The 12,397-nt window shown below is 50.7% G+C and overlaps 1 protein-coding gene across 1 annotated transcript in view; it reads right to left on the bottom strand.

Annotated features, from left to right (window-relative positions):
• Nucleotides 1-12,397, bottom strand: part of INPP5B (inositol polyphosphate-5-phosphatase B) — a 28,519-nt gene that overhangs the window by 5,362 nt on the left and 10,760 nt on the right. Inside the window, exons 10-17 of the mRNA XM_015410877.1 lie at nucleotides 11,912-12,026; nucleotides 10,790-10,906; nucleotides 9,435-9,622; nucleotides 8,417-8,528; nucleotides 7,238-7,347; nucleotides 4,454-4,589; nucleotides 3,686-3,796; nucleotides 2,349-2,511 (exon numbers count right to left, since the gene is read on the bottom strand). Of these exons, the coding sequence (XP_015266363.1) occupies nucleotides 2,349-2,511; nucleotides 3,686-3,796; nucleotides 4,454-4,589; nucleotides 7,238-7,347; nucleotides 8,417-8,528; nucleotides 9,435-9,622; nucleotides 10,790-10,906; nucleotides 11,912-12,026 (1,052 nt within the window). The remainder of the gene's footprint in view (nucleotides 1-2,348; nucleotides 2,512-3,685; nucleotides 3,797-4,453; nucleotides 4,590-7,237; nucleotides 7,348-8,416; nucleotides 8,529-9,434; nucleotides 9,623-10,789; nucleotides 10,907-11,911; nucleotides 12,027-12,397) is intronic.

The raw sequence follows: 12,397 nt of genomic DNA, 5'->3' as shown, positions 1-12,397 counted from the left end.
TGGAAGCAATCCCAAGAACATGCCCCCCCCAACTCTTCCCAGATCCCACTGAAAAAGACACCCACTTGTTAAGACCAATGGTATCAAAGGCCTCAGAAATTCAGCATGGCCTAGTGGTTGCTTTTTTGTGTGAATACTTTGTGTGTGTGTGTGTGTGTCCGTGTGCACGCTTGCGAGTCTGGAAGTCATAGTGGCTTCTGGTGACTCATAGTGGGGCTAGGACGTTTTTCAGAGAGGTGGCTTGATTACCTGCCTCTGTGTCCTGGTATCCAGGTCAGGGATGGAACCCTCAAGTTTGAAGTCCTACCCTGCCATGAAAGCTTGCTGGGTAACCTTGCACCAGTCGCACATGCTCAGCCTAACCTACCTCACAGGGTTGCTGTGAGGATAAAATGGTGATGAGGATAATGTTGTAAACCACTCTGAGTCCCAATTGGGGAGAAAAGTGGAGTATAAATGAAGTAATTTAATTAATTAATTAAAGGTCTAACAGGAACAAATGAGTCCAAGCTCCACAATATTTGCCTGGTTCTCCCCCCTTGGAATAACCATCGAGGGGGTGAAGCAATGCGACCGATTGGACTTTAGCAAGGTCTGCGAGGAATTTCCATCCATTTTCGATGGATCGATGGGGCGCTACACTGGTCCCCCGGTCTCCCTGCAGCTCGACCCCAGGTTAGCACCCATCCACATGCGAGCCCGGCGGGTTCCCTTCACTCTGAAACCTAAGATTGACACCGAGCTGGGCTGCCTAGTAGCTCAAGGGATCCTGGAACCAGTCTCTCCACGTTGCGTGGGAGACCCCGATAGTCACACTGGTGAAGCCCAACGGTGACGTCCGCATCTGTGCGGACTACAAATGTACCCTGAATGTACCCTACAGTATCATGCCATCCCAGTCGTGAGCCATGTGTTAGCTACCTTGACGGGAGCCAAGGTCTTCGGGAAGTTGGACCTCGCCCAGAGGTAACTCCCGTCGCTACAACGTCCTCCAAGGCTACCATGCGCGCGCTGCGCCGGATCTTCACAACCCATGGGTTGCCGGAAACCATCGTCTCCGACAACGGAACGGCCTTTACGTTGGACAAGTTCCAGGCGTTCCTCCGGGGAAACCTTATCCGGCACGTGAGGTCAGCACCCACCCAGCCACAAATGGACAGGCAGAGTTCATGGTGAGGACTGCTAAAGAGGTACTCAGCTGTATCACGGAGGGTGACTGGGAGTTCCGCATGGCCCAGTTCCTGCTGTCTCAACACACCACTCCCAATTCAGTAAGCGGCGGCAGCCCAGCCGAGCTACTGATGGGACGGAGGCCAACCGTGCTACTGGACAGGCTGCACCCAGATAGAGCCCCCGAGTCATGGAGGCTCTCCAAACAAGTGGAAGCTCCCCGGGGGTTCTTTCTGGAAGACCCTGTCTACCTAAGGAACTTCGGAAAGGGACCCCCTGGGCTGGCAGGCCGGGTCATTCGTCCCACTGGGCAAGTCTCATACGAGGTCTCCACAGAGGACGGCAAGGACCTGCGAAAGCATGTGGATCAGCCGCGAAGGCACCAGCTCCCTGTATCCCCGGAGACAGAACCGTCTGGGGGGCCCGACGAGCTGAGTGCAGAGGAGCTGGACGATGACATCCCCGAGGTGAGGGCCAGCGAGCCCTCACGACCTCCGTTCCCAGAGACCCAGGAAGCATCTTCACCCGCCGCTCCTGAGGCCGGAGTGGATTCCCCCCCCCCTTCAGAGCCAAAGGGACGGCTCACCCCCAGAAGCACCAGGAACCCCAATTACGTTACCCAGGTGTTCCATTAGGGAGCGCTGCCCCCCGGCCTACTCAAAGGACTTTGTGCCATTGGCACAATTTGAACTATGGGGGGAGGGGTGTTGTGTCCGCAGAGAGTCACTAGGAAGCCAGCACCTTAGTCCAAGCTTGGTCCTGAATAACAAAGGGACCAAGGATCCTAGGAACACCAATAGGATCCCTGGAGGGAAATTCAAACCCACCAGTAGGAAGAGGGGAGCGGACTAGGAATGCGTTGGGGACCCATAAATACAGGACCTCGCAGGCTAGTTGTTGTTGTTGTTGTGTGTACGTGTGCTAATAAACTGAGCTGATCACTATGCTGAATCACTGAGTGTTTCCTGCAACGAACCCAGTATACAACACTGCCCCCTTGAAATAATAGAAAGTGAGAGGATGAATAATGAATGCAGAGGGAAAGGGATGATCTTCCCATGTGCAGGGGCTGCTGCATCCCCATCCTATTGACAGCCCACAACTCCACAGGTCACAAATTGAAGCATTGTGCATGCAGACATAGGCACTTAGACATACACACATGGTAGCCAAGTCACCTGGCAACAGGAAGCCCTCTCTTGGTTTTGCAGTCATCCATGGCTTGCAATAGCTGTCTTCATTGGGCTTGTTAATAAACTCAAACTGGCAGGGGACTGGGCCATTGCAGATGGTGAAAGACTCCACCTGAAGCTGTAGGTACTTCACATCCTTGAAAAGGAACTGAAGGGTGGAGGGGGATAATACACAGCAAGAATGGTCACAGTCTGCTCTTCCGTTTGCCCTAGGGTTGCCAACCTCCAGGTGGCACTTGGAGATCTCCCACTATTACAATTGATCTCCAAACAAACAAGATCACTTCCCCTGGAGAACGTGGCTGCTTTGGAGGGTGGACTCTATGGCAGTATTCCTTGCTGAGGAACCCCCCCCCCCCCAAACCCTACTTAGCGACCTAGCGTAGAAATACGTGACTTACAAAGGTACCTAAACTACATCTCCAAGCATGCAAAGGCTTTACGGAACTATTTATTGATCTATTTCTGACTGTCTTACTAGAATCTGCTAGGGGCAGTACACTACTCTCCCCAAGGTTCCACCCCAAATCTCCACATATTTCCAAACCCAGAGCTGGCAACCCTACTTTGGCCAGAGCTCTTGGTGGCTCTCGCTTTGTCCTCTTGCTCAGCCATTGGCCTCCCAAGCAGGGAGGTCGCAAACAACCCAAAAGACCAAATGCCTGTTCCAAAGCCTCCTGCCTATGGTTGCCAATCTGCAGGTGAGGCCTGGAGATCTCCTGGAATTATAACTAATCTCCAAGCTATAGATATGAGTTCCCCTGGAGAAAGTGGCTGCTTGGAGACTCTATTTCAATATACCTCACTGAGTTCCCTCCCTTTTCTAAACCCCACCTTCCCCAGGCTCCACCCCCAAATCTCCATGAATTTTCCAACCCGGAGTTGGTAACCCTACGCCTGCCAGTGCTCTGCTCTGATGTACGGCTCAGAGCTGTACGAGTCTTGCCTAGATTCCTCCATGGAAGGAAATGGACCAGCCCCCCCCCCCCAGATGCAGTCCTAGACAGGCTAAGCAGAACCCTTCGAGATTCTCTCTCCAGGTTCTTAATATGGTCAGAATCTTCAGCATTGAGTGGATCATGCTGGATGATGAAGATGGGCAGCCTTGTTAGTCTGCCTGTTGCAGTAGAAAAGAGTAAGAGTCCAGTAGCACCTTAAAGACTAACAAAATCTGTGGTAAGGTATGATCTTTTATGAGTCACTTCTCATGTATTCAGATACAGCTGTATCTGAAGAAGTGAGCAGTGACTCACGAAAGCTCATACCCTACCACAAATTTTGTTAGTCTTTAAGGTGATGTTGGACAAGGCAGCACATCCTACCTCTGTTTTGGACAGAGTCACTGATGGGATGCTGGCGTTCTCCATCTTATCCAAGGAACGCACAGTTTCCTCGAAAGCTTTGCGATAGCACTTCTCATCCACCACCTTTACCTGGAAGATAGATTTGGCTTCATCAGTGAGCCTGTAGTCTGCTGGGAAGACATCTGCAGAGCCTGCCATGTAAAATTAAGTACCCAACATCTGGGCTGTGGAGAAGACTGAGCAACACCCTCACCTGTCCCGAGGAGAGCCATACTAAACAAACTGGAATACAAAGCAGTCCTCTTCCAAGGTATCCTGGTTACACAAGAGGCTGCCCACAGAAGCCTGGCTCCCCTGCCTGAGACAGTGGTCATGTGACTGGCAGCAAAGAATGTTACTGAAATGTTACGTGTCTCCTTTGATGCTTGCACTCACACGCCCTTCCACTGCCTGCTCATGAGTGCTTTGCCACCTGTGCCTCCGGCTGCTGCGTATGTTGCCTTCCAAGAGCTGTGGTGCACAAGACATCATTATTCCTGTTGGCCGTAGCAGTGCCACTCCTAACTCCACCCACCACCCAGCACCATCAGGGAAAGGTTGCACAGGCAATTGTGGGCAGCTGTCCCTGCAGATGGTGGGAGATCTTGCCAGTGGGCAGGAGAACAATGTACCAGTAAGTGAGGGCACATGGGTGGATGGGTAAGAAGAGGGGCCTTGTCCTGGGCACAGGGGAGCCCTGGGCACACTCTGCCCACCCCCACCCCAGAACCAGTACTGGGTGCCTACCCCAATGTCAAAGACCGCACTGACAGGCTTGTGGTCACTGTTCTTCAGGGCCATGTGGCTTCGGTAGCCCAGCTGAGAGACAGTCTTCCCTCTCCAGAGGATCCTGTCACACCAGGCTGGGACACAACACTTCTCACTGCAAGGGAAATGGAGAGAGTGTATATAGCCCCCTCCCAGCCATAAGCAGGCATTTTGCAGCCCAACAAAAAGAAGCCTCCCTCTCTTTGGGCTGTGGAAGCCCTCACTTCCCTATCACTGGTCCACAGGGGGAAAGGCAGAGAGACTGAAAAGCATTCATAGCCTGGGGTACCCCCTGTCTGCTTCTCAGCGAGGTGGTAACACTGCACTATTGCAGGGGGGCCCTCTTGCTCTCCCCTCCTCCAGACCCTCCTGATATAGAACTAGGAGAAGGGATACAGACTAGCTCTGGTGGAGACTAAAGCACATGCAGTCATGTGCGTTTGAAACTGCACAGGTCAGAGATGTACTGAACCCTTCACTGTGTCTTTTGTTACTAGGGGAGACTAATCACATGGCTCATTGGTAGCAACGGCCCACAGCTCAATGCTAAAAGAACAAGAATGTTCCTACTTAGGGGAGGGCGGGAGAGCATCTCCTAGGCATGCAGAAGGTCCCAAGTTCAATACCTGGAATTTCCAGTTAAGAGGATGAGGTAGCAAGTGATGTGAAAGACCTTGAATAGAGACCCTGGAGAGGCGCTTCCAGTCAGAGGAGACAAGACTGACCTAGATAGGCCAATGGTTTGACCCAGTAGAAGGCAGCTTCCTGTGTACTTTTGTTTTTAAAAGGTATTTGTGTGTGTGTGGTGACCTCCTGTGACTCCTACTGGGGCATGGAGGACATTCAGAGAAGTGGCTTGATAGCCTGCCTCTGCCTCCCGGCCCTGGTATTTTCTGGCAGTCTCCCATCTAAATACTTACCAGGGTCGGCCCTGCTTAGCTTCCAAGATCCAATGAGATTGGGCTTGCCTGGGCTATCCAGGTCAGAGTCTGTGTACTTATTGATAAAATGCTAAATGAAGTGGAAGTAGAAAAGAGTAAGAGTCCAATAGCACCTTGAAGACTAACAAAATTTGTGGAATGGTATGACATTTTGTGACTGTGAGTCACTGCTCACAGTGAGCAGTGACTCACAAAAGCTCCGCCCCTGCCACAAATGTTGTTAGTCTTTAAGGTGCTACTGGAATCTTGCTCTTTTCTACTGCTACAGACAGACTTACATGGTTACCCATCTTAAATAAAGTGGGTTATGCTTGTTTGGGAAAGTCCCTTGGAAAGATCAGATGCTGCCTCCAGGTCACTTCCAACTATCTCAGCCTTTCCTGGCTTGGACAAATATTTATAAAGCTGTGTGTAGATTCCAAGTAATTAACCTTGAATATTACTTATCTCTGGTCAGTTTTGAGTGGCCCTGTAAGTTTTCCCTGGCAAAAGGAAGGTTTGTTTGGAGGCTGCTGCTAGGGCATTCGAGCTCCTGACTGGGAGGCTTGCAGGGCTAGTAGTTGTAGAATTGCCAGCTGCTGACCTGCATATGGCAGCAGTCAGGGGAGATACTGCTGGCTGTTCCCTTACAGCCAGCTAGTGAGATGAGTGGCCATTGTTAGAACTTTACTGGTTGTGGCCAAAGCTGAATTCTGATTGGTGCCTTCTGTGGGTGGCTAATGAGGCCATATTAACAGTATAGGTCACCATGATGGATGGTGGCAGAAGTGATTCTAGGGACACATGGAAATGGCTATGAATGCTGTTGCGCTGGTTTTTGTTGGCACTCATGAACTTGCCTAATTTGAATGCATATGTGATACAAACATTAGCCCTGGGCTAGTCACAGCAGAGGAATTTGCCCATTTCATCTCCCTGGGCAAAAGCAAGCAAGGTGCAGATTTACACCTGGGTGCAAATTCTTACTGGTGACCTGGATGGCCCAGGCTAGCCCGATCTCATCAGAGCTGGGGCACTAAGCAGGGCCAGCCCTGATTACTACTTGGATGGGAGACCACCAAGGCAACCTTAGGGTTGCTACACCTACAGGCAATGGTAAACCATCTCTGTCTCTTGCCTTGAAAACTTCTTGCAGGATCACCATAAGTCAACTGAGGCTTTATGGCACTTTTCACCACCAGCAGTGAATTTTGTCTGCTGCAGCATAACATATTTTATTTCCAGTCCTGATTTTGAACTGTCCCAGGGAGTCTATAGCCCTATTTCATCAGATCTTGGAAGCTAAGCAGGGTTGGCCCTGGTTAATTCTTGGATGGGAGACCACCAAGGAAATGCAGGGTGGCTATGCAGAGGCAGGCAATGGCAACCCACCTCTTGCCTTGAAAACCCTATGGGGTCATCATAAGTCAGCTTTGACTCAAGGGCACTTTCCACCAGCAGGAGGCTGCCATAAACTCTAGCAGGAAAGGCCAGCCTCCCACCATCAAGAATGTCACTTTCAATACACAGCATTTGTGTTTTTGTCTCTCAGCTTCCCTTGCCCCTCCACCCCCAACCGATCAGGGGCACCATAAGCTCGCTTGGTGCGTCCTCTCCAAAGCGGCATTTAAACACCAAGATTCCAGCTGGGTGCAAGAACTTGGCTGTTGCGTTAGGACTTCCCTTGCTTTAAGTCTTCTTTTCCTGTGCAAAACACTGCAGTGATTTCAATGCCTTTCTGACCATCTTATAGCTGTTCTCACATTTTGTCTTTTAACTGGAGAAGGCAACACTCAAAAAGCAAAGTAACCATGATGCTACGCCACACTCCAGCTTGGCCTACCTGTCGTCCCAGTCATCAGAGCCAGGGTTGTATTTGTAGGTTGGCTGGAAGGAGATCTCTCCCTCCTGGAAGCCTTCAAAGACCAGCTTGGCATCCATCTGAATCTTCAGCTAGGAGCAGGAGAGGACAAAATGATGAGGACCGGAAATACCAGACGGAGCTCTGACCTGCCCTCTTCTCTTGCTCTGGAGGAGAATGGCCAGCAGGCTAAAGCCAGCTCCAGCTGGAGGAATATGCACTTTACCTTCTACTAGCCTCAGTTGGGAGGCTGGAATGCAAATACATTTCCCCAAGACATCCATACCCTTCCAATTTGAATTCTTCATCATTGTACCCATTCTGCAATCTCCAGGATTTAATAGCAGCAGCATGTAGTTCACTGAAGTTTACAAATTCATGGAGGTCTGTCAGTGGCTACCACATTCAGAAGCAGTATATCTCTGAATCCCAGTGCCAGGAGAAGAAGAGATTGGATTTATACCCCGCCCTTCACTACCCAAAGGAGTCTCAGAGCGGCTTACAAACTCCTTTCCCTTCTCCTCCCCACAACAGACACCCTGTGAGGTAGGTGGGGCTGAGAGAACTTTGAGAGAAACTGATCTTTTTCAAGAACACTTCTGACAGAACTATGGCTTGCCCAAGGTCATCCAGCCAGGTGCAAGTGGAGGACTGGGGAATCAAACCCGGTTCTCCCAGATTAGAGTCTGCACACTTAACCACTACACCAACCTGGAGGCAACATCAGGGGAAGGTCTCAGCCTCTATGCCCTGTTATTGGCCCTCCAGAGGACCTATTTGGCCACAGTGTGAGATGGGATGCTGGACTAGATGGACCACTGGTCTGATCCAGCAGGGCTCTTCTTATGTGTCAGTGTGCCTGTCTGGGGTGAGCTCAGTTCATTGTTTGACAGCCATCGGTCTGAGAGTATCCCAGGGCTGTTTCTGGTCCATTCAGGCCCATTTAGAATTTGTCCCTGAGACTCAAGAAGCACATCAGTGGTCCCACACTGAAGACCGCTGCTGTAACCCCTATGCAAGACTCGTTCTCTGGTCCAGGTTAAATAAAGCAAAGAAGCCTTGAAGCAGCCATGGCACTCCAGCCGCTTCCCAAGTAGCCTCCTCTGCCCTGCACCCAAGAAGAAAGCACAGCTGCCTGCCCCAGAAAAACTCCTTGGGTACCTGGTCGTGCTGATGAAGGACTTGGAAGTCCCGAGCCTGGACCAGCTTCTTCACCTGCTCTGTGTCCTGCTCCTCCAGCCGGTAGTTCAGGTCTCCCAACCACAAGACAACACTGAGAAAAAGAAAGGCGCTGAAGACAAGCAATGCCTTTGGCAGGCTGACGGTGAACACACTGCTCCACTAGAGCAGGTTGCTGGGGAAGAGAGGAGGCAAAGCAGGGAGGGAAACACCCCCCCCCCCCATGCAGCCCCTAAAGCCTTCTTCCTTCATCCGTCATTCCTGCCTGTGGCTGTAAGTGCGAAATGCAACTGGGGTCCAAACTAGGCTTTATTCTGCAGATGAATCCAACAGTCTCTTGTTGGCTTTTTTAAAAAGTGAAAAGCAGCTGCGGGAGGCTGAAATCTTGAGCAGAGGGTGGCATCACCCTCTTCCCTCAGGTAGTTTTACTGCTAAAATATCTTCTCTCCAAGTGGCTTTTGCCCATGTGGAGATTGCCATGGAGGTGGGAAAGTAGGGCGGCATTCTGAGCCATTTAAACCCCTGCTCTGAGCCATTTAAACCCCTGCTTTCTGCTCCCTGCTGCTCAGCTGTTTTTTTTCCCCCTGAAGAGCAGAAAGCAGGGGTTTAAATGGCTCAGAGCCTTAAAATTCGTGGAAGTTCATAGCAGCTCTTCAGTTCGTGAACTGCCCAAAATTCGTCATGAACTTTTGTTCATGAGCTGGTTCATACCTATCCCTAGTGAAGACGTACTTCCTTTGTACTGGCGCTGCTTAGCTTCCAAGATCTAATGAGATCAGGCTAGACCCTGCCACCTTCCTCCCCAGGCAACAACTAGTGTGGTTTTGTGTAAGTAGGAGGAGGCAAGGGGAGAAAGAGTTATTGGAGACATCATTTAAAAGGAAGGGATGGCTGTTTGCTCCCACATTCACAAACACACTTTTCAATTGCCTCCTTGCAAGCAACAGCACAGCATCCTCAAGCAATCTAATAAGACCCCTCCCCACCTTCGCCAACCTACTCATGTCCATTAATGGCAAGCAGTGGGTGGCCAGGCTCCAGCTGGTGAAACTGCATGCGGGCACAGATGTCTTGGACTTCCTGGTTCCGCCGCTCATACTCCTCAGGGTGGGCTGCCAGGTGGGTGTTGAGCACGCAGACAGTGGTGTTGTGGAGCTGGAACCTGATGGCTACCCCACCCTTGTTGCCCTGGGCAGCAGGATCGGGGGTAGGGGAGACAGACAGACAGACAAATGCTTTCCCCCTGCACACTACCATGCAGGAATACAGCCGTGGGTGGCTTCTAAATGGATATTTTTCCTCTGACTTTGTTTCTACCTTGGAGTACTGTTTATGGGAGTACCCACACAGCACCGTCCTGAAATTCTCCATTTTCCTGGGTTTCCCCATCTTTGGTGCACCCTCTATCAAACTTGGTTTTACTAACCATCTTGTCTGAAAGAAGGAAGTCCAAGCTTATTGGCATGTTGCCTTAATGGGAAAGTGGCACTAAGCCATTTTCCATACCATGCCACCAGCAGTGGTGGAAAGTGCCATCAAGTAGCAGCTGACTTATTATGGCCTCATAGGGTGTTCAAGGCAAGAGACATTCAGAGGTGCTTTGCCATTGCCTGCCTCTGCATAGTGACCCTGGACTTCTTTGGTGGTCTCCCATTCAAGTACTAAACATGGCCACCCCTGCTTAGCTTCCAAGATCTGCCAAGATCAGGCTTTCCTGGGCCACCCACAGGTCTTTTAAAACACACACACAGTAATTGGCATAGCATGATCACTACAGCAATGACTGATATTTTTAAAAAGCCCTCAGAAAGCTCTCCAGTGATGTGTTGAGAAAACCTGCAGGAGAAATGGGAAGCCCTCCCGGGGGGGGGGGGGGGGGAGGATGTGCAGAAAACACCTTTGTGGTTACTCCCTTGGCAGCATGAATGGCTCCACATTTGCAATGGCAATGAACACAGATCAGAGAATCTTTGCCATGCAGCTGAAGCTCTAATGAGAAGTCCAGGATTTCCAAGTGCCTCTGAAGTGTGCAGGAGGGTGCACGGAGGGGCCTAGCAGAGGCCAGAGAAGACCCAGAGTGCCTTCCACACAGCAATTGACACCTGTCCCCTATAGGACTCAACTAGATCCCAGCCACCATAGGGAGCAATTAAATATGTCCAGGGACAAATGGTCCATAATGCACGTGAAGGTCTTCTTCCACCCCGCCACAATCCATCCACATGCCTGTATCTTCCATGCCCTGCTTTGAGGCAGGGTCTAGGCACGGCATTGCAAGCAAGGCCATCCTGCGTAGCCAGGATTGAGACCCTGCCACCCCCAATCCCCGCACACACACTGCCTGGCAGCCCTCACCATTCTGCCCATGATGCCTGTACCGACCGTCTCGGCCTCCACCTCTGAGATGTTCATGGCCAGCTCTGTCCTCACGTACAGCAGTAACAGGATCCCAACCATCCGGACAAGCTTCACCTGTTAACATGGAAGGGGGCAGGGAAGGTTTATGCTTGCTGCACCCCCCTCCCCAGGAGAAGGGTGCAAAGGGAGACCCAGAGCTCTGCTAGGGATTATGGGCCTTGACAAGACAACTCCAACTGCCTGCAGAGCCAGTTCATAGATGCTCTACTACAAACCCTTAGGCTTCTTTGCCAGGTAGAGGCAGGGAAGGAGGGATCAGCCTCATGTGCCCTTCTATGCAACCTTGGAATGGGGGATAGGAAGAAGAGAAGAGAAGAGAAGAGATTGGATTTATACCCCGCCCTTCACTTGGGAGTCTCAGAGCGGCTTACAAACTTCTTGGAAGTGGAGGAGGGCCCGCTGTCTTCTGACCTCAAAGACAGCACCATAGATTTAGATAGAGAGGGTCAGGATACACTGAGCATCCTTTCCTTCCTGCTATGTGATTCTGTCCCTTTGAAGTAGAATGCTATTCTTAGGGATAAGACTTCCTTCCTTCCATCCAGCTTAACACATCTCTCTCACACACACAAAAGAGGAACCTGCATCTTTAGCACCATGGATGCAGGACAGGCATTCTGCATCTGCGTCCATCCTAGCTAGTTAGAGTAGACCCCATCCCTGTCTCTCCCACCTATGCTATCTAAAATGTAGTTCCCCTAAATAAAGGACTCTTATTAGTTTGAAACTGACAAGTGGCTCCGTGTAACCATGTAACCTTGCTAGCACACACTGCTGCTGTTGCATGTAAGCCTTGTGCACTCTGCTACATGATAGAGATTCCTGGCTATACCATACCAGTGAATCGAACAGAAAATGCTGGCATGCCACAATGACACTGCAGCAAGGTGCCTTTTTCTAACCCCCTTTTGTATACCTCATGCTCTTAAGACACTCCCCTGCTGTAGTCAGAAATGTCAACTTTCTCTTGCACTCTATATGCAATGAAGTGAGTGGGTCACAGGACACCGAAAGGAAACAAGGGAACCCTGCCCACTCAGCAGCCTAATCCCAATTTACCTTGGCATATCTGGCTCCTGGGTGAAGGCTCTTTGTGACAGCCTTGAACCATTCCTCTTCCTTGGGGGTGTCATTGAAGAAAAAGGCCTCTTTGCTCAGGTCAAGCTCTTGGAAGCTGCATCCAGGAGAGGAAGTTGTGGGTGAGAAGCCCTGGCACATGCAGCCCCCCCCCCCATCACTTCCTCAGTAGAAAATAAACTGGACTGTCATCTGCCCACTGCATTATAGATGTACAATGCCGTTTGGGGGGCACAAAGGCAACACAGTATAATCTGATCTAGTGAAATCTTGGAAGCAAGCCACTTCTGCTTCTCAGTTGTCTTGAAAGCCTCTTGCTTGGGTTGCTATAAGTCAGTGGCATGTACATATATAATGCAATCTGATTAGAATTTAAGTGACTGAAATGAGCCACACCTCTATATGTGGGGCATGATGAAACTTGACCAGAGCTGCGCCTCTTCCCCCCCCCCCCCCTTTTTTTTCTCT

The sequence above is a fragment of the Gekko japonicus genome, unplaced genomic scaffold (assembly GCF_001447785.1).
Source record: "Gekko japonicus isolate JY-2015 unplaced genomic scaffold, Gekko_japonicus_V1.1 scaffold99, whole genome shotgun sequence".
NCBI lineage: Eukaryota > Metazoa > Chordata > Lepidosauria > Squamata > Gekkonidae > Gekko > Gekko japonicus.
This window is presented reverse-complemented; position numbering and strand designations above follow the sequence as displayed.